The sequence below is a fragment of the Argiope bruennichi genome, chromosome X2 (assembly GCF_947563725.1).
Source record: "Argiope bruennichi chromosome X2, qqArgBrue1.1, whole genome shotgun sequence".
NCBI lineage: Eukaryota > Metazoa > Arthropoda > Arachnida > Araneae > Araneidae > Argiope > Argiope bruennichi.
The window spans coordinates 24,606,240-24,627,328 of record NC_079163.1 but is presented as its reverse complement, the minus strand read 5'-3'; the positions used below and the strand labels follow the sequence as shown (position 1 = coordinate 24,627,328).

Below are 21,089 nucleotides of genomic sequence, written 5' to 3'. Positions count from 1 at the left end.
CAATAATGTGCTCATCTTTTAAGGTTTTTAAATATCATATTGAGGAATGCCTTAATTCCTTCGTTTCTTGTTTCATGACTGTGTATACAATGTTAATTTATTATTGTAATTTCTTTTTAAATATTCGGCAATTTTCAAATTTGACTACTTAACACAAGTGGTTCAGGAAATAAACCACCATATTTGAAAGAATAAGAAGTTAATTGGCTTTTAAACATTTAAAACCGAGCTTTTTCTTCATATAAGGTCATTAATATTGAATAATTTCATCTAATCAGGCATGAAAATAAAAATTGTGTATAACAAAGGAATATTTAACCATTGATTAATAAGCTTGTATGCATGTATCAGAATGTAGCAATAGGTTTGATGAGAAAGGAAAATACATGTTTGGTTGCATAAACATATGATTAGAAATTGAGTTGTATGAAAATATAATCTTAAAAAATATCTAAAACCTTTAAGGACCGACTTTTAACAGATTTTAAGCTGCATTAAAAAATATAATGCAATAGGAAAATGGCTGCTAAAATGGTACATGCGCGGTGCATGCACTTTTGCAATATTTTGTGTAATTGTATTTGTTCTAAAAAGCTTAGAAAAAATTTACTTTTAAATAAGTAATATGTAAATTGTTTAAACCACAACTTCAATACTTTTTACCTTGGGCTACGTTTCAATGCAATTTCACTTACATTGACTTTTTTTTTTTTTTTTTTTTGCTGTTCTATCCATCTCTTGTGCCATTCAGAAGAAACGTAGAAAATTGTTGCAACAGTTGCGTTTAAAAATTACCAATTCAATCAACCAATCGGCGTAACGTGATGTGGTCGATAGTTTGTATATAAGACAACTGGTCTCTGAGGAGGCTATTACACCGATTGTTGCTGTTACAATGGTAGATTATCAAGATTTAAGTGATTTTCAACGGCGACTTATCGTCGGCGCATGAGGGTGTACCGCGAATATCAGGTTTCCAGTAAAATTTCAAATCTCCGACAACGTTGCGACCGGAAAAAGACCTTGCCAGAACAAGATCATCGATGGCTGAAAAGAACTGTTACTCGAGATAGACGTTCAAAACTTCCTTAAATTGCTGCGGATTTGAATGCAGGCCCATCAACAAGTGTCAGCGTACGCACTGTGCAATGTACCCTAATTGATATTTGCTTTTCCAGCCGCAGACCATTTCGTGTACCATTGTTGACTCAGTGACGCAAAGCTCTGCGCCTTGCCTGGGCTCGCCAACACCATCATTGGACTCTTAATGATTGGAAAAACGTCTGGTCTGACGAGTCACGTTTCCAACTGTATCGACGGAATGCCGTATACGGATGTGGAGAAAACCCCATGAATCCATGAATCCCTCATGCCTACAAGGAACTGTTCAATTTGGTGGTGACTCTGTGATGGTATGGGGCGTGGGCAGTCGGCATGAAATGGAACGGTTGATACGTCTAGACTCGACTATGACAGGTCAGCGGTACTTTAACATCCTTTCTGGCCTCCATCATCCATTCCAGTCCTGGGTGCATTCCGACAGACGTGGACTATTCCAACAGGATAATGCGTCACCCCACAGGTCTACAATAGCTACCGAGTGGCTTGAGGAAGACTCTTCTTTCATTCCCTCTTTTGGCCACGTAATTTCCCTGACATGAACATTATCGAGCATATCTGACATGTTTTGCAATGTGTTGTCCTTAGGTGATCTGCAGCACCTTGCACTCACATGGTTTTGTGGACTGTCCTGCAAGTACCATAGTGTGAAATAAATGTCTATGGAATGTCTTCACAAATTAGTTGAATCCATGCGGCACTTCTGCGTTCTCATGGAGGCTCTACACGATATTAGATTGGTGTACCAGTTTTTCTGAAGCTTCAGTGTATAATGAAATTGTTTGATGTCTTAACATCTGTTCCATAATTGGTATTTTATTCAATAAAATTTATTCTTCACCAAATTATCATGCTTATTTATAATTAATCATAGAAAGAGATGGGAATAGTATTCATCATACTTATAAATCTTTTTATTCATTTAGTTTTATGTTTATGAGAGTTAATGTAAATAATTACTGCTTGCTTTTGTTATATTTTTCGTAAATTGTATTCTAGATGCTTTTAAAAATGTTTCAAAATTGGTCAAGCATAAGGGCTACTTGTCTCTTTGGCATGGATGGGTACCAACAACATTGCGGGATGTTCCTTTTTCAGGTATTCTTATCAGTTATTAATTCAAGAATATTACATATAACTAAAAAATAAAATAAGTTAGTAAAATAAAATAAAGTTGTTTTTATAAATTCAATTTTTAAAGAATTTGTCTTGTGATGGGGGAAAAACTGCAGATAATTGCTTTAAGTGATAAATTATTGGTAGTTAGTAATTTTTGCACTGTTCACGTAATGATTAGATCGCCAATAACATAACTTAAACATAATAACATAACTTAATAATAAAAATATGAACACTAAACGTTCATTTTGATTCAAACATAATTTATTAATATAATAATTAAACATGGGATGGGGCAGTATATGCTTGTTGGAGAATCATTACCAATAGTAAGATAATTTTATAATGAAAGTTTGCATTGTCTCCTTTTACCTTCCAATTTTGTCTTTGAGTTAGCATTGTTTTTATATGAATGTTCTTTATTATGATTTATCTGGAAGTAGATAAAAATAACTTGGCTAATTTAATATGGTTAAGTTTCTAAGACCAGTTTATACAGCACCAAATATGCAACTAAAGCATATCTAATATTTTTCTTGTTAATTTTTCCATTTTGTACAAAATTTGAGAAAATAATAACAATGTTTTTAATCTAATCGTGAGAATCTTTTCATTATCTTGAAAGTATAACAGAAATAATAATCAGCTTATAATTTTTCTTTGTCATTTCCTTGTTATATTTATGTCTGTATATGTCACATAAATCCGATTAAATAGTCAAAAGTTAAAAAAAGTCATTATTATATTTACATGATATTTACTTATTTAAATCATGAGGGCAGTAATTATTTATAAGATATTTAATAGTTATCCATTGAACTATAGTGCTGTTCTGTACTTTAATTGCTTGCTGTTTGATATAGTAGCTATCACTTCTGTTTTATGAATAAATTTATTTCTTCTCAATTATAGAAATTTTGAAATAAGCTGCTTGTTTTAAGCTGCTTTCATAGTGATAAAAATGAATTTCCTTACTCTGATAGTTTACTTTATTAAATACACTCATGTCCAAAATTAAGGTCACAAACATAAAATCTGCGAAAAATGAAAAACTATTCACTGTGTTGCCACGAAATTTGGCACAGAGGTACACTACAATGGAAGAAAGAATATAGAAGCATAACAATATGGGAAAAGATTTTAATTGGGAATTAAGAAACACGTTATATCAAAAAGTGTTACATTATGAATCAGAGATAAATCATTTATCTCAGGGAAAGCCTTCTAATATGGAGTATGACCACCGTGCACTGCTATACAGACTTCACAACGAGCTTTCATACTGTTTATGAGGGGGTCATAAATGCTTGGGGCAACAAAGCCCATTCTTCCAAAAGCGCGGCTTTTAACTCTTGGAGGGTATTAGGAGGGGGGTTACGCTGTGCAATGGCTCTTCCGAGACCATCCAAAACATGTTCAATAGGATTGGTATCCGGAGACCTCAGGGGCCAGTCCATACGTCGAATATCCTCTTCCTCAAGAAAATCATCAACGATCTGGGCTCTGTGTGGACGCGCGTTATTGGCCATAAACATGAAGTTTGGGCCAAACGCACCCCGGAACAACCTCGCATAGGGTTCAAGGATCTCATCCCTATAGCGATGCGCATTGATAGTACCCGCATCGAAGACGTGCAGTGGTGTACAACTGCCCAACATTATGCCACCTCTGACAAGGATTTCTTTGCCACCATAACTGTCGATTTCTTTTACTTAGGAAGGATGATTGCGAGCTCCTCGCTCTTTCCAGATGAAGATTCGGCGAGTGTCACTCTGTGTGATAAATCTCGACTCATCACTGAAAAGAACATGCCCCCATTCTTGCTACGCCCAAGACTGATGTGTTTGGCACCAGAACAACCGGGCTTTTCTGTTGGATGCAATCAATGGGACGCACTCAACTGGTCGCCGGGCATAAAGGGCCCTCTCTGTGAGACGTCTGTATACTGTTTGTCTGGAAATTCTTATTCCAGACGCAACAGGAAGGTCACGAGCAAGTTTAGGAGCCCTTGTCAGCCTATACCGTCGTGCGCTTAATGCCAGATAGTGATCCTGTGCAGGCGTCATTGCTCTGTGACAGCCTTGGCCGGCCTTCCTGGTTACAGTACAACTTGTTTGGAATTGATTCCACAACCTGAATACCACTTTCTGTGCCACTTGTAACCACCGAGGCACCTCCGCCTGAGACTGCCCTGCTTCAAACCTGCCAACGGCTCTCCATCTCGAGGAATCGTCTAAACGATTATGAGAATTCATTCTCACTGGAAACAGGTTAAATTTTTTGTTTTAATGAATTATTTACAAAATTGCAGGAAAAAATTCCAGATGCCTAAACGGTCTTATTTCAGTAGTTCCTCAAAAACTAATGCTAAACAAAAATTTTTTCCCCCACAACAAAGGTTAATATCGTGTTACCGGTCCTTCACAATATACCAAATATAATTTGTTTAAATTTTACTGGTAGCTATTTAGAATTACTTTGAAAAACATTTTTGTGATCTTAATTTTGGACATGAGTGTAGTAGAATTCTGTATAGAAATTTCATCCATGTTTTCAAAATTTATTATTTTTAAATTTAATTTTAGACAATTGTCCTTTTGATAGAAACTTAAATATATAATTAAAAATTTTAGCAATTTTTAAGAATTTCCTTTTTCTTGTGTTCATGTTTCATGTAGCTATATACTGGACAATTTATGAACAATTAAAATTACTGAAGGGTGATCCAAGTGCTGTTGAATTTTTCGTGTTTGGTGCTGTATCAGGAAGTGTGAGTATTTTTCTGTTCAAAACTTTTTCCAAACCAATTTCTAAATTTCTAATACTCCCTAGCTATCATCACAAAGCAGTAAAATAATCCTCAGAATCTCTAACTTACTTGAATAAGAAAAAATGTTGAAATGTAATGTATTCTGTGATTTTCATTTAATCACTTTTACAAATTTATTCTCAAATTCTAATTTTATAAACACTGTATAATGAATGTCAAAATTTATGAAAATATAGATTATGTATTTTTCTAGAAGATGGAAAATGAAAAGAGAAACTAGTATTGTCATGCTAGCATTTTATTAAAAAATGCCCCATGAATGAGATAATACTGTATATCCATACTATCTGATAAGAATTTCAATATTTCTCAGCAGAAAATACTGGAAAGGGAAAGTTTTAGAATTAAAAAATTATTATGTAAGTGCTGCAGGCAGATTCGAAGGCTTGTTACTGTTGTGATAGTGATTTCATTTAATATATTCCTATGTTATTATTTCTTTCTTGTATTAGGTTCTAACATATTGTTTTTGTGTGTATTTGAATTTTTGCATTAAACTGAGGATCATTGTTGAAAAATAGTGTCCATTAAAAAATATTGTTTATTATAATGCAATCAGATACCAGATTCCTTATTTGTTTCAAATAATCATTGCTTAAATATATTTTGAAAATATCCCCCCTCCCCCCAAAAAATCAAAGATATACCTGTAAAAAAAATGCACAGATTTAAATTTGTACTTGGGATAATTAACTTGTAATTTTCATACGAAATGGAGTTTTTATCTATCTATAAGTGTTATTATCCTAATAATAGGAGCATAATTTTCACTTTTATTATAATGAATTTATATGTATAGCTCGTCATAAAAAGTTTTCTATTTAACAATTAACAATTTTTGGAATGTATGGTTGATTACGATCATATCTAACAATTTAAAATATGTTCATTTCAACCTGGAATTCTTATTACTTGAAAAATGCATCCAAATATTATGTTTAAATGTAGTATATTTTGACTACATTTAAAACATCAGGAAACAAATTTAAAATGTAATATTGAAAACATCACTTGTAAAGGTTTATATTGTCTTCCATTTAACAAAACCATTTGGTTCTTTATATTAATTATTCTGAAATAGTTTATTAATGAGAAATGGTTATTGAATATGCTTCTTTAATTTTTGCATTTGAAGTACTGCAGTTCTGAGTAAGGATTTGTTTCTAATGTAATTTGATAGCTATTTTAAAATAAGTAGTTGATGCTGCATTTAAATGTATTTCCATTAGCAATATTTTTTTCCAGTAAAATGTTGTATATTTTGCTTCCAGAGAATATATATGTATATATACGTAAATACACTCATGTCCAAAATTAAGGTCACAAACATAAAATCTACGAAATATGAAAAACTATTCACTGTGTTGCCACGAAATTTGGCACAGAGGTACACTACAATGGAAGAAAGAACATATATAGGTAACAACATGGAAAATATTTTAATTGTGAATTAAGAAACAGGGTATATCAAAAAGTGTTATATTATGAATCAAAGCATTTATTTCTGGAAAAGCCTGTCTAATATGGAGCGTGACCACCGTGCACTGCTATACAGGCTTCACAACGATTCACAGGATTGAGATCCGAAGACCTCGAGGGCGAGTCCAGACGTCGAATATCCTCTTCCTCAAGATAATCATCATCGATCTCGGCTCTGTGTGGACGCGCGTTATCATCCATAAACATGATGTCTGGGCCAAAAGCAACCCGGAACAACCTCACATAGGCTTGAAGGATCTCATCCCTATAGCGACGTGCATTGACACTACCCGCACTGAAAACGTGCAGTGATGTATGGCTGCCCAACATTATGCCACCCCAGACAAGGATTCCTTTGCCACCAAATCTGTCGATTTCTTTTATGTAGGAGGGGTGATAGCGAGCTCCTCGATCTTTCCAGATGAAGATTCAACGAGTGTCACTCTGTGTAATAAATCTCGATTCATCACTGAAAAGAACACACCCCGTTCTTGCTGTATCCAAGATTGATGTGTTCGGCACCACAACAACCGGGCTTTGCTGTTGGATGCAGTCAAAGGAACGCACTTAACTGGTCGCCGGGTATAAAGGGCCCTCTCTGCTAGACGTGTGTATAGTGTTTGTCTGGAAATTCTTAATCTAGACGCAGCAGCAAGGTCACGACCAAGTCGAGGAGCCATTGTCAGCTTATGCCGTCGTGCGCTTAGTGCCAAATAGCGATCCTGTGCAGGCGTCGTTGCTCTGTGACGACCTTGGCCGGTTTTCCTGGTTATAATACCACTTGTTTGGAATTGATTCCACAGCCTGGATACCACCTTCGGTGCCATTTGTAACCATCGAGCCACCTCCGTTTGAGACTGTCCAACTTTAAGCCTGCCAACGCCTCTCCATCTCAAGGAATCGTCTAAACGACTATGAGAACTTATTCTCACTGGAAACAGGTTACATTTTTTGTTTTAATGCAATATTCACAAAATTGCAGGCAAAAATCCCAGATGCCCAAACGGTCTAATTTTAGTAGTTCCTCAAAAACTAATGCTAAATAACCCTTTTTCCCACAATAAAGGTTAATATTTTGTTACCGGTCCTTCACAATATATAAAATATAATTTGTTTAAATTTTACTGGTAGCCATTTAGAATTACTTTGAAAAATATTTTTGTGACCTTAATTTTGGACACGAGTGTATAATTTTGCAGACGCGTGGCCGAAAGCAAGAAACTTTTGGAATTAACTTTAATTTATTTTTCACTGGAGGCATATTACAACAAGAAAGAAGTGATAAGACTATGCTTCAGTCTGCATCGCATTATCAGAGGGGGGGGGGAAGAGAGATAATATATAATATATAAAATGTTAACAATTTTTTAAGCAAAGGCTGAGGAGAGAGACATTTCGAATTTTTAAAGTTCGCTTTTTTTTCCCATCCCGGGAGGCGTAATTTATGTACAAGAAGCGCGGACAAAACACTTCCGTTCACTGCGTAGCACATGAGCGAAAGCGAAAAGAGCGTAAAGAGAGACAGAAAATATTTTCCGCAGTGTTTATATACTATGAGATTCTGACAGGGATTTCTGTACACGTGTCGATTTAGGATAGGGGAATCTAGGTATCCTTTAAATAGAATTTGCTTAACTTGACAATTTTTTATCCCTTCACTTGGAGTGTGGGAACTTGCCGATGTCAACAATTTTACAGAGCCTATGTTGCATCAATGAAATAAAAAAAGGTTGTATCAGAATCATTTTAGAATGAATATATTATGGCTTGAATTAAGATAAAATTTTGGAAATTAATGAGGGCTTAGTTTAGATATTAAAGTATCATTACACACACACACACACACACACACACACACACACACACACACACACACACACACACACACAACAATTTTCTCTACATATTTTTTCTTACTACTATAACAAGCTTGTCTTATGAAAAACATAAGACAATCCATTTTTGTGAATCATTTCAACATTATTGGCATCATTTGATTGTTTTTCGAGCTCATCCACTGAAACAAAAATTTTCTTCCGAATCATTGTAATAAAATGATCCTAAAGGGAATCGGAAATGAAATCCTGACAGCCTAATGCACAAATACAATTATATATATATAAAAAAAATCATAGATAAGCTTTGACATTTACTTCTATAGCAATGTACTGGGCTTGGAGTCCCTAGCACTACTGATTGCACATGCATCGGAGCATGTAAGTGACATGTTTTGAATTTGGTGACCTACATACTTTGAAGCAAATGCCCATCTAACGATTGGGAAAACTATGTATTTTTGAACTTTATATTTTTTAAATAATTCAAAAGCGATGCAAGTGGAATATAATAATTTGTTTTAGGGCAATGAAACTCTTCTACATGAAAATATTTGTTTACATAAATTCGTAGTATAGATTTTTAGTTTTTCATCCTGTTTTGTGTTAGTTGTCTGAGCCGAGAATTGTAAAACAAAATAGGAAATGCATTTATGGTTTGCAAATTCCTTCAAATGTTGAAATTCCATCAATTTTCTCTTTATTTTATTTATTTATTTTGAAATATTTATATTCTTCAAAATCATCTACTCAGTACCGAGATAAAAGATGGATTCAAGAAATTAGTTGTAAATAAACTGACTAGTATTTAACATTTGATATTTCGTGTTCGTTTTGTTGAATTGCCTAGGAAACTGCAAATATCTCATTTATTAAAAATCAAAAGTGGCATTTACTAAAAACAAAATTGGGAAAAAAAAACACACCCCAGTATTTTGCATTTTTAATGCCGGATCCTTTAAATGTATATAGTAATTGAAAATTTTCCACAACCTGGAAATGTTCTAAAAGTGGTAATTAATGAATCTTTCTTGCCTTAATTTTTTAAATATTGTAAAAGATATAACTTATTACTGTCCATACGTAGTTTTATTCCATTACTTGTCGTCTCAGGCTACCAGCTAGTTCGCCGGGAATTTGGTTGTATTTGATTTGTTTTTTATAATTCCATATTCAGGATTCCACCAAATTGTCTGGTATTCAAGCAGTGTTAGTTAAGCTCTGTTTGTCATGCATATGGACCTCTAATGAGACTATCCCATAAAATTATAGCACTATTAAAAACGTAAATAACCGGGTCATATATCGTCTAAATTTCGCGATATTGTAAATTCTTGTCTTGTAAATTATGCATATATTAAAGATAATCCTTCTTTTTTTAACTTTTACTATGGGGAAAAAATCGTGTGATTCAGTATTTGATGAAACAATGAAAACGACTTAAAATCTCAGGGCAACAATGTATATTGTTGGTGTTGCGTCATGGCATGCAAGAGCGCCATCTATAACAATTGTGATCTTGTACATTCGAATGCTGTAACCCGTTAAGAGCGGTTGCACAATATAAAGTCTTAATAACTATAACGTCATCCGTATTTTCTTCTATTACATCCGTTTTTAATCGACGATAACATTGGTCAAAAGCGAGCCGGAGCAAATACCATGGATAAAAAAAGTTGAAAAAAGCGATGACCAATAAGCGGTTTCCGAAAAGAAACTAAATAAACTGAAAGGCTCGATAAAAACTACTCTGAAAAGAATCGGAAATTTTTTATGCCGAAAAGTCAACTTCCAAGGACATTAACGCAATGGAATTAGAAGTGAAATTAAGGAAACTTGGACAATTGCAAGCACAGTGGACAAAATATCCGAACAATGTTGTGAATATTGTATTGAAACATCGGAAGATATAGAAACCATCCTAGAAGATATTGATCAAATAAATATACGGATTGAAGAAACAGTAGTAGGTCTGAAAATGCTATTAAATTCAATTAAAGATGAATTGAAAATAAACCCTGTGTCAAAGGAAAATGCAGTAACTAAAATCCTACTTCCGAAAATTCCATTACCAGAATTTTCTGGAAAAATAGCTGATTTTGCAAATTTTAAAAATTTATTTGTTAATTTAATTAGCAACAATGAGCAATTAAATGATTCTCAAAAGCTGTATTATTTCCGTGCATGCTTAAGAGGAGAAGCTAAATTATTAGAATAGTCTAGGGATAACTTTCACTCACTCTTTAAAGCATTATCAGATCGTTATGAAAATCAACGTCAGTTGATAGACTTTCATATACTAGAAATAATAAATTTTGAGAAAATTCGTAGCGAATCTGCTAAAGAACTGTGCGTTTTAATGGACTGCGTTAATAAAAACATCAGAGCGTTAAAGGTTCTTAAATTCGAGCAAAATAAGCTATCTGATTTAATGCTAGTAAATATCATTCTACAGAAAGTTGACAAGGAAGCAATTCGAGCTTTCTCTAAATACGACAGAAATTCCTACATCTGACAATTTGATGAAATTTCTAGAAAAGCGAAGCTCTTTGTTAGAAAGAATTAACCGTATTCCGAGTAAATACGAACGTCCACAAAATACGAGCATATTTAAAAGAGCGAAAACACTTATAGTTAATAATAAAAATTCCAATGCTAAAGCTTGTATTTTATGCAAAAACTATCACGCACTATTTAGATGCGTTACTTTTCAAAATATGTCTATCGAAGACAGAAAGAACTTTGTTAGGAATAACAAATTATGCATTAACTGTCTTAAACCTCATCCGGGGATCTGCAAATCAAAATATTCTTGCAACATTCCAAGTTGCGGTAAAAGGCATAACTCACTCATACATCATGAGAACGTGCCTATGCTGATGTTGTCTATTTAAAGTGTTTCACCCAATCTGGACAGTTTAAAACTAGTCTAGTGTGCAGCGAATCCAGAGTGGTTCTATTAAAGTCACTTACCATCCCTCGACTTGAATTGTCTGCCGCGTTGCTATTATCTAGATTAGTGAAAAAGATAGTTCCAATCCTGCAATTACCCATTGATGTGATCTCATTGTGGACAGACTCTACTATTGTTTTGGCGTGGATCAAGACTGAGCCCTATAAGCTAAAAACATTCGTCAGAAATAGGGTTGCGGAGATCCAATCGTTCACATCAGATTGCCATTGGAAACATGTAAGTAGCAAAAACAATCCTGCTGACATTATTTCTAGAGGATGCAGTGCAGATGAACTCATAAGGAATAAAATGTGGTTTTCTGGTCCAGATGAACTTACTGATCCAATCCATGCTGGATTTTGCTTTTGCTGATGAACTAAAATGTGTTGCGACTCTGAACATTAATTACTTTCATTCAAAATTTTATGATGAACTCTTTAATCTTACAAATAATTTCATAAAATTAATTAGAATATTTAGCTTTATTTTCAGGTTTATTATCAACACTAAAGCTAAAGAGTGTCGTAATAAGATAAGTAAATATTTAACTACTGAGGAGCTGCAAAGAAGTACTGAATATTTAGCTAGTGTAGCACAGTTGAGTGAATTTAAATCAGAAATCGATGCACTAAATAAAGGTAAAAATATTTCAAAAACAAGCAAGTTAAGATCTTTAGATCCATTCTTAGATGAAAAAGGATTACTTAGAGTTGGCTGTAGACTTAAAAATTCTGACTTGCCATTTGAATCTAAACATCAAATAATTTTACCGAGCAAGCATACATTCACTAAGTTACTATTTTGAGCATGTACATAAAAAATGTCTACATATTGGTGCACAAGGTTTGTTACATCAAATTAGATTACAGTACTGGCTCTTAAATGGTAAAGGTATTGCAAGGAAAATTGTTCATGATTGTATTAGATGTTTTAGGCAAAAGCCTAGGGTGTTAGAACAGTTAATGGAAAATTTACCTTCAGAGGGAGTTAACTCCAAGTTCTCCATTTTTAAATTCTGGGGTAGATTTTTGTGGCCCTTTTCAAATAAAGTTTAAAAACCAAAGAAAGGGAATATATTCAAAGGTTTATGTAGCGATTTTTGTATGTTTGTGAACTAAAGGTATTCACCTAGAAACGGTAACAGATTTGACGACTGAAGCTCTCATTGCATCTTTAAAAAGACTCTGCGCCCGTAGAGGCCGCATTGCAACATTGATGTCAGATAATGCATCTAATTTCAATGGTGCAGCTTCTGAATTGAATCGCTTAAAAAAACTAGTTTGTCAGACTAATGAGACTTTAGCCAATTACCTATCCGTAGAACCTATCCAATGGAAATTTATTTCCCCTCGTTCTCCCAATTTCGGAGGCTTATGGGAAGCAGGAGTAAAATCATTTAAACACCATCTTTATAGAACTTTAGCTAATAGTAAAATAACTATTGAAGAATTTGAAACAATAGTAATTCGGATTGAATGTATACTTAATTCACGTCCCTTAATTCCATTATCAGATATTATTAATGAATATGAAGTTTTAACTCCTGGACACTTTATCATTGGACGCCCAATTACTACAATACCTGAACCGGAAATTGTAGATATTTCTGATAATAGGTTGTCGCGTTGGTAATATGCTACCAAATGTGTTCAAACAATTTGGAAACGCTGGAAAATTGACTATTTGAACCACTTACAGGAAAGAAATAAGTGGCAATTAAAAAAAAAATAACATTAAGGTCGGATGTTTAGTATTATTAAAGGAAAATGATTTGCCTCCTTGCAAATGGGCAATGGCTAGAATTTTAGAGATAATTTATGGAAATGAGGGCAGAGTAAGAGTTGTTAAATTAAAAACTAACACAGGTATTTTACATGTCCTATTTCAAAAATTTGTCTCTTACCAATAAAGGATAACTTTGAAAATTAAATTAGGTAAGATAGTTGTATATATTGTATGTACTTACTTATTGTATTTATATCATGTTTAGTATACAATTTGTATATATTTTGCAATTTTGATGTTCACTTGTAAATATTTCATCTGAATAGTTTATTTATTTAATTTAAGCAAATGTAAGCTAATTGTATAATTAAATGTGTTTTGAAATCCTGCATATTTGAACGCCGGGCGGAATGTTACGTCATGGCATGCAAGAGCGCCACCTATAACAATTGTGATCTTGTACATTCGAATGCTGTAACCTGTTAAGAGCGGTTGCACAAAATAAAGCCTTAATAACTATAACGTTGTGGTGAATTGCATGTAAGCCAGTTAGCAGCTTTGCTACCCGAGCAATTGTTTTGGTATCATGGTTATGTTACTGGACTGCAAACCACAAGGTCCCAGGTTCTATCCTCGCGCATCTCATACCGCTAAAACGTCATTCGTATTTTCTTTTACTACATCCATTTTTAATCGACGATAACAGTTGGAAATTAAGCAAAAAAAAAAAAAAAAAAAAAAAGAGGGAAGTTAAAAATTGCCAAAATTTAGCAAAAATTCGCCCATCTATTAAATTGGTATCATTAAAAGACAGTTTTAAACTGTGTAAAATCCATTTTTTTAAAAATCGTAATACAAAATTTTAAACTTATTCCCGTTTTTTCTGTCTATCTGTAATTATTTCCTTTGTAACTACTTCTTATAATTTTTTTGAAAATGATTTACTTTATTTTTACCGAGCAGTTTTGCTTTTGTGAGAGAAAAGGAAAATACATAAACTAAATTCATTCTTGATTCTTTCTTATCATTACAAGTCAGTTTCGAAGCAAGGAGGGACGTAACTGTTATCGGGTTGTGCCTTGGAGACCCGAGTTAAGGGGTTCCAAATGAGGAAAAAGTTATATATATTATTGTTAAATTTATTTAGAAAAAATCGAATATTAAGTTTTCTAACGATATTTATGTTTACATTTTTAAACCGAGGAAATAAGAATCAAATTACTTCTAATTCACTGATTCCTCCGAATGCTGAAGTGACTAATTAGATTATGGTAATCCTTCTATCAAAATGGCATCGCAGGGCAAGCTGTCTTTCACGAAAGGCTTATGAGTGATGTTAGGGAGTTACCAGAATGACAGGAAAAGACAATATAAAAGTGTTTCTAAAAATAAAGGATGTTCTTTATACAAATCAGGTAATTCAGTATGAATTTTTGAAAGATAACGAAGCAGAAAACCACAACAAAGTCTGATTTTGTGGAAAAGCTTCCAGGGGATGTGTCACCATTTCCATTCCAGTTATCTTTAATTAACACAGCATTTAAAGAAAATTTTGAATAAATGAATAGCACAACAGGCTTCGTAAAATTGCTCTTGATAAATAACAATTCACTTTCATTACGTTTTCCTTATGTGTGCATAACATGCATCATGTATTTAACGACTTCTATGACTGTAAATAAGACTGAATAATCATTCTTAAATTTGATGTTAATAAAATCATCTATTTGCGATGTACTGTGGGACAGCATTTTAGTTTAGCTTTGTTTTCAGTTTGAATAATCAAGTCCAAAATCTAACCTTGATGAAATAATTAATGAACTTGCTTCCTTAAGAGTTAGAGAACACATATTTTTGTACTTTAAGTGTAAAAATAAAGGTATATTATTTACTTACTTTAATTACTTTGTATATGCTTTATGTAATCCTTTGTTTGACTTTAGATAATTCGGATATCGTATTATTTCAGATTTAATAGGATTAATCAGGGATAAAAAAAATATATAAGAAATAGAATGAATAGCTGAGTTGAAATAATTTAGCATTTTAATAGAAAAATAGCCATCTAAATTATTTTCTGTCTCAATTCTTTATTTGTATCAAAAATATATGTCTTGCAGCCTATATTTAAGTCTTTGTTTAGTTTAATTTTTGGAGCAAGTGTAATTTTATTTAAATTTTAAATAAAGCATTTCTATTCTGTAAAAATTAATATGTTCCTTTTTGTAAAAAATAGATTGCTGCTATTCTAACTCTGCCGTTTGATGTAATAAAGACTCAACGTCAGGCAGAATTAGGGGAAAACAGGATAATTACAAGTAAGCATTTCTGACATTGTTTTATCTAATTTTATTTACTGTTTTTCTCTTTGCATTCTAATTCGTTCACTGCATTCAGACTTCGCTAATACTTCCCGTAAAAATGAAAGAATAACCACCAAGTTAAATATGAACTGATTAAAGTTTTCACTCAATTTCTAGAGATTTAATTGCTTTTTAGTTTTCTGCAACTGAGCACAACATTAGACTTTTGTATATGAGTCGGCATATGAAATATGTTAGTTTAGATGATTAATACGATTAGACATTGTTGATATGCTGATGTATTGTTTTGTTCAAATTTAATGTGGTTTCCGAAAGTGATCAGTATTTATTATTGCATAGGTAGCGTTCAAGTGAAAGCATATTTGACACGAATTATGAGCAATATGAAGATTCTTCATAAACGAAGGCATGGTATTGCTACAAATCTGTAATGTTGCTCTCCAGCACAGTTAGTTCCATCGTAGGAAAGATAGTTTTACTGGCATCTCTATTGGATGCTGATCGAATGCCAGATCAATGACCCAAGGGGTTGGCGACAATTTGGAGATTTGGCAACAAAATGGATGATACTAGAATCTTTAAGAATTTCAGCAATAGTACCAATAGGAGCAGAATTATGCTGATTGTTCGAGACCTTCTGTGCATTGCTCCGGAAGCTAAAAACGGCCGACAGATCAAACCGGAGTCAGTCGTATAGTTTGTCAGAGTTGAGTCAGCGACGAATCAATCCGGTGAAGCGCAAGCGTTGAGTGGAGTTCAAGCGATTGGATTGAGAATTGAGCCATGAGCTGAGTTTTGGAGACAAGTACTGAAGCAGCATCAAGTCGTGTGTTGAGTAGCCAGTTGTTCAGTAATGAGTCTTCAGTTGAGTTCAGCTAAAACGAAGAGACAGTAGAGAATCGTAAGCTCTTAAAGTGACCTTAGAGAATAGCTACGTGGATTCTTTCTTCCTGCTGAGTTTTGCCTGGCTACTTTGTATGCTGCTGTGGTTGTTTACTACCAATTTTTATTTGTGGGCTGTTGTTTGTTTTAAGAGCTATTGTGTTTTACTTGAGTACGTCTCGGCTGTATTTTGTCGTCTGTGTATTCGTGTCATCGTGTTAATAAACATCGTTATTTGTTATTGAGGCCTGCTGTATGTGTCACCATACACTCACTGCTGCGAACCAGTCGATTTTAGCGGTATTTTACGGCTGTGGAGAATTTAATTTCCATAACAATATTATCATTGATTATGGAAGACTCATTAATAATTAAGATATTCCTTGCAGATTATTTCAGCATACAGCATTAACTATCTTTGTTTCTATTTTTTCTCCTTCTGTAATTCAGTTTTGTACCCAGAGGATGTAAAACCATAAACCTAGTCAGGTTGAGTCCCTCCTGATAGATTATTATTATTAATAATAAGACATTATGAACTGTTAGGAAAAATTTTATATCAAACAGATATTTTCATTTGTGTTCAGATTATCATACGCCTTTTTAAAGAGATATTTGCAGAAAGATGAAGACACTTTTCTAATTGTTTTAAATTTGCAAGAATTAATCTGAAAATTCTATATTGATTCGTTCATAGTATGGTAATATATGTTAAAGATGCTTTTGTGCAAATTGTTTTCAATAATTTTTCTACTTGTAGAAGTTTTATTTTTTCTAGTATCTCTAAATTTTAAGGATCAATATGCATTTTCACTAAAAGGCTGGGTCTTATTGCTTTTATACTTCTTTTGAGATATGTTTGTGCCAAAGCAGAATTTTTCTGAACTAAGTATTTCTTCAAAAAAATTAAAATTCTTCGTTTATTTGAAATATCAAAAATGTTTAATGTAAAATATTTGAAACACTTCAAAACATTCGATCCATTTTGTACTGTAAGCTTACTTATATTTTATGATGTTTTTATTTATTGGAATTAAAATCCCTGTTAGTGAATGTATTTGAGAAATTAACTTTTAAAGGACATTGAAAATGAACTTTTTATCTGTTTGATTTGAGAGTATCTCAAGGTCAGACTTTAAAGTGAAAGGAAATATATATAATGATATAGGAATTTACTCAGTCGTCGCATATGTTTATGCCAGTGTAACAAATTGGTTGAGCTTCATATTTCAGGTGAAATTGATATCAAAAGAGAATATCCTGTATTTATAATAATACAGGATATATGGGAACATTGCATAAATGTGGGTATTAGTCTTTTTTGGTGGTTGAAAAATGCATAGAAAAGCCCCTTTTTATTAAATGATTTTTCTTTTCTTATATATTTATATATCAGTACTGATTTTGCATTAATCCTTTTTCATGTGTTACTGCTTGTAATAGTATTGTGTTTCTCATTTCATCTTGTTTATTAGTAAATTGCATTATCAAAGAGTTTATTTTTCAGGAGTGACTGAACCTAGTGTCTTAAGTTTGCTAGTAGATTTGTATCGTAGAGGAGGAATGAAATCCCTTTTTGCAGGTAAGTTAAAAGTCTTTATAGTTATTGATGTTTCTGAAGTATTATATATAGCTTTTCTGAATTTAATAAAATCCTTGCAATAAAAAGTTTTGTGCATGCCATCTATATTTTCTTTTGTTGTTGTGTGACTTCACGTCATTTTTCTTCCTACATGGTATAGAATGGATTCTGAAATTCAGTTGAAATGACACAGTAGATGTATGTCATGGGAACATGAATTGACTCGTTTACAATATTTCACTACAGATAAATGAGTTATGATTGGATTCAGTAATTCAATCAGAAATCAATAAGGATTTTATAGATTACGTATTCACTATTAGAAATCGCAATTGTCTTTCGCCATTCAAATCAATTGCAGTCCTTTTTACAATATACTTCTATTAATGTCATAGTTAATTTGAAAAACTGTTGCAATCTATGTCGTTGTAATAACTTTCCAAAACAGCTATATCTCAAAGATGCAGTTTTAGAATTCCCGTTGCATAACTGAATGCAATTTATGTGTTAACATTTGAAGATAATGATTTAAGGTGAATTTCATACATATATATAGCACTAAAAAAGGGCGTTTTTTCCCTCTATTTTGAAATTGATGGCTTAAATGTTAACTTTTTTTTATGGTGTTAAGCAGAATATTTCAGATTCGAATGGAAGTATTAATGTCATCTTTAAATATTTTCTGAATGGGAGCATTATCAATATAGTAAGAAGCTGCAAGATTTAATGCATTAATAAGAAATATTGTATTGATAACTTATAGATCGGTTGTATAATTTAATATATGGTACCTAAATTGCTTTGACATGTATTCGGTATTCTTGCAAAATTATTGTTAAATGTTTTTCTTTTGTATAATTTTTCATTTCATTGCTTTTTATTTTGTCATTTTTTACTCAAACCTTTTCTGTCTGAGAAGGTATATGTATGAAGATAAAATCCAGAAAAGCTATAAAATATTTGAGTCGAGATATTTCACTTTTAAAAAAAATGGCTGTAACAAATATAAAAAATGATTCTGAATGCACTTCAAATAGCTAAATATAAAATATTTCAAAATTGTTTGCTAGTTTTCATTGACATTAAGCTCCACCAATAAAATAACTACTCCATCTATTCACTCCATCTGTTGAAAAATTATAGAGAAAGCCATATAAGAATCAAAAAGTGATGCATTTCCGAAAGAATACTTATTTTTAAATTCCGATTTGTAATTAAAATAATATATAAGAATTTTTGCATTACTTTAAATAGCAGTAGTTTGATTTTGCCAGAGAAATTTTTGTTTTTTCTCATATCATTAATGATTTATTTATGCATTTGATAACAATTACAAACCATAAATGGAATTGAAAAGTGTATGAGTTGAATGGAAATTAAAATGGTTGATAAGTTTCACATTTAAAATTTTTCTGTTCTATTGCTGCATCTTAAAACTTTATATTGGAGTAAAAAAGAACATTTTTCTAAAATATTTCATTACCTGCGTTGAAAGTTAAATTTAATGACTTCATGCCTACTCTTGTCAGGCCGTCATTAACATGTAATTAGAGAAACTTACGTTATGAATACGTTTATCTGCCAAAGTTTAGAATCTTATTAGTTTAAAATGTCTTAGTTGGACAATACCTTCGTTTCTTAATATTGTCATACGCATGGAACTTTTGCATTTTGTCTTGTATAAACAATACATTTGAGTTTAATATATTTCTGTTCCTGAAAACAATATAAGTTTTATTTATTTTTAAAAAATTTTAACCGAAATTTGAAAAATCATTGGATATATTTAAAATTTGTAGATTAAAGAGTTCGTAATCACTGTTGAATTTATTCTTTCGTGTTTACAAAATTATTGATGACGTTTTTTATTGGAACATATTCAGCTGTTGTATCAACTGATTTCATATTTATAGGAATGATGCCTAGAGTTTTGAAAATTGCTCCAGCTTGTGCAATAATGATATCATCATACGAAGTTGGAAAAGTTTATTTCAGTGAAAAAAGAAGCAAAATGTTCAAAAACGAAGATTTAGTTTGAATTTTGCATATTGTTAGATGCAATACAAAATAACTGTATTAAAATAAGACAATGTTGTGATATTTTAACGAATGACTCTTATGCAATATACATTCATTATTCATGTATTTTATTTATTTTACGAATAAAGTTATTATTTAACTAAAAAATTGTGTTAAAAGACCACTTCATTGGCAGTCCCCTGCAAAAAAATTACTCTGATATATACAGGGTGGTTATAACTAAACTTCCCCTATAAACAGCATCCTACAATGCAAACGGATGAACGGATTGCAGCCAAATTTGGTATATAGGCTATACACAAGATGCGCTCACGGATTTTCAAAAATTTTTTTAGTCCCAAAATGTCCACCAGCGGCGTTTTTTCTGAAAAAACATTTAATTTAAAGCAATAAAAGACCAATACGAAATGCAGAAACAATCCAGAACCAGAATTATGAGTAATAAAATGTAAAACCAGGAAAAGCTGTCAGTTCTAGGAAAAAAAAAAAAAAATGTTGATATTTGCATGCTTTTGAAGAAGAGGAAGCTTTATGCAAAACAGGTTACCGTAAGAAACGTTTGCAGTCGTTGTCATGTTTTATGTAGATGTTTCCGGCTGTAATGGTGACGTTATCTTGCTGCGACGTTGAATGACTTAAAGAACTCCGTAACGCTTCATGTGCGAAGAATCACATTTGATCTGTTACGATCTGCTGTTGAACACACTGTCCATCGAGTTGAAATTGTGCAGGTGAATGAGGGTGGCTACATGGAGCACCTTTCCCTACATCATCCTGGACACGATTAATAACTGCTCCTCATGTGCAATTTCGTCCTAATCTGTTCTTGTTTCTGCAAACTGAACTTTTTTTTTTCTCAAACAGCATTTTATTTATCAAACTTATTTTTTCTTACCTTTATTTAATGTGGTTCGATTACAAGGTGATCAGAAACTAGTTAATAAATGTTAATATTGTTTCTGAATTCCGTTTTGGTTGTTTATTGTGTTAAAATTAATATTTTTCCGGAAAAAGCGCCCTCTGGTGAACATTTTGGAACTAATTCTTTTTTGCAAAATTCCGTGAGCGCGTCTTGTGTATAGTATATATACCAAATTTCGTTGCAATTTGTTAACCCGTTTGCATTGTATGATGCTGTTTATAGGGGAAGTTTAATTATAACCACCCTGTGCTTTGAAATCTAGTGTGAATTCCAAATTTA

General features: G+C 32.5%; 1 protein-coding gene across 1 annotated transcript in view; it reads left to right on the top strand.

The window, feature by feature from the left end:
* Positions 1–19,967, top strand: part of LOC129960681 (probable mitochondrial glutathione transporter SLC25A40) — a 43,052-nt gene extending 23,085 nt beyond the window's left edge. The window contains exons 6-10 of the mRNA XM_056074252.1: positions 2,119–2,217; positions 4,917–5,008; positions 15,297–15,378; positions 17,774–17,848; positions 19,762–19,967. Of these exons, the coding sequence (XP_055930227.1) occupies positions 2,119–2,217; positions 4,917–5,008; positions 15,297–15,378; positions 17,774–17,848; positions 19,762–19,886 (473 nt within the window). The 3' untranslated portion in view covers positions 19,887–19,967. The remainder of the gene's footprint in view (positions 1–2,118; positions 2,218–4,916; positions 5,009–15,296; positions 15,379–17,773; positions 17,849–19,761) is intronic.
* The last annotated feature ends 1,122 nt before the right edge of the window (positions 19,968–21,089 follow it).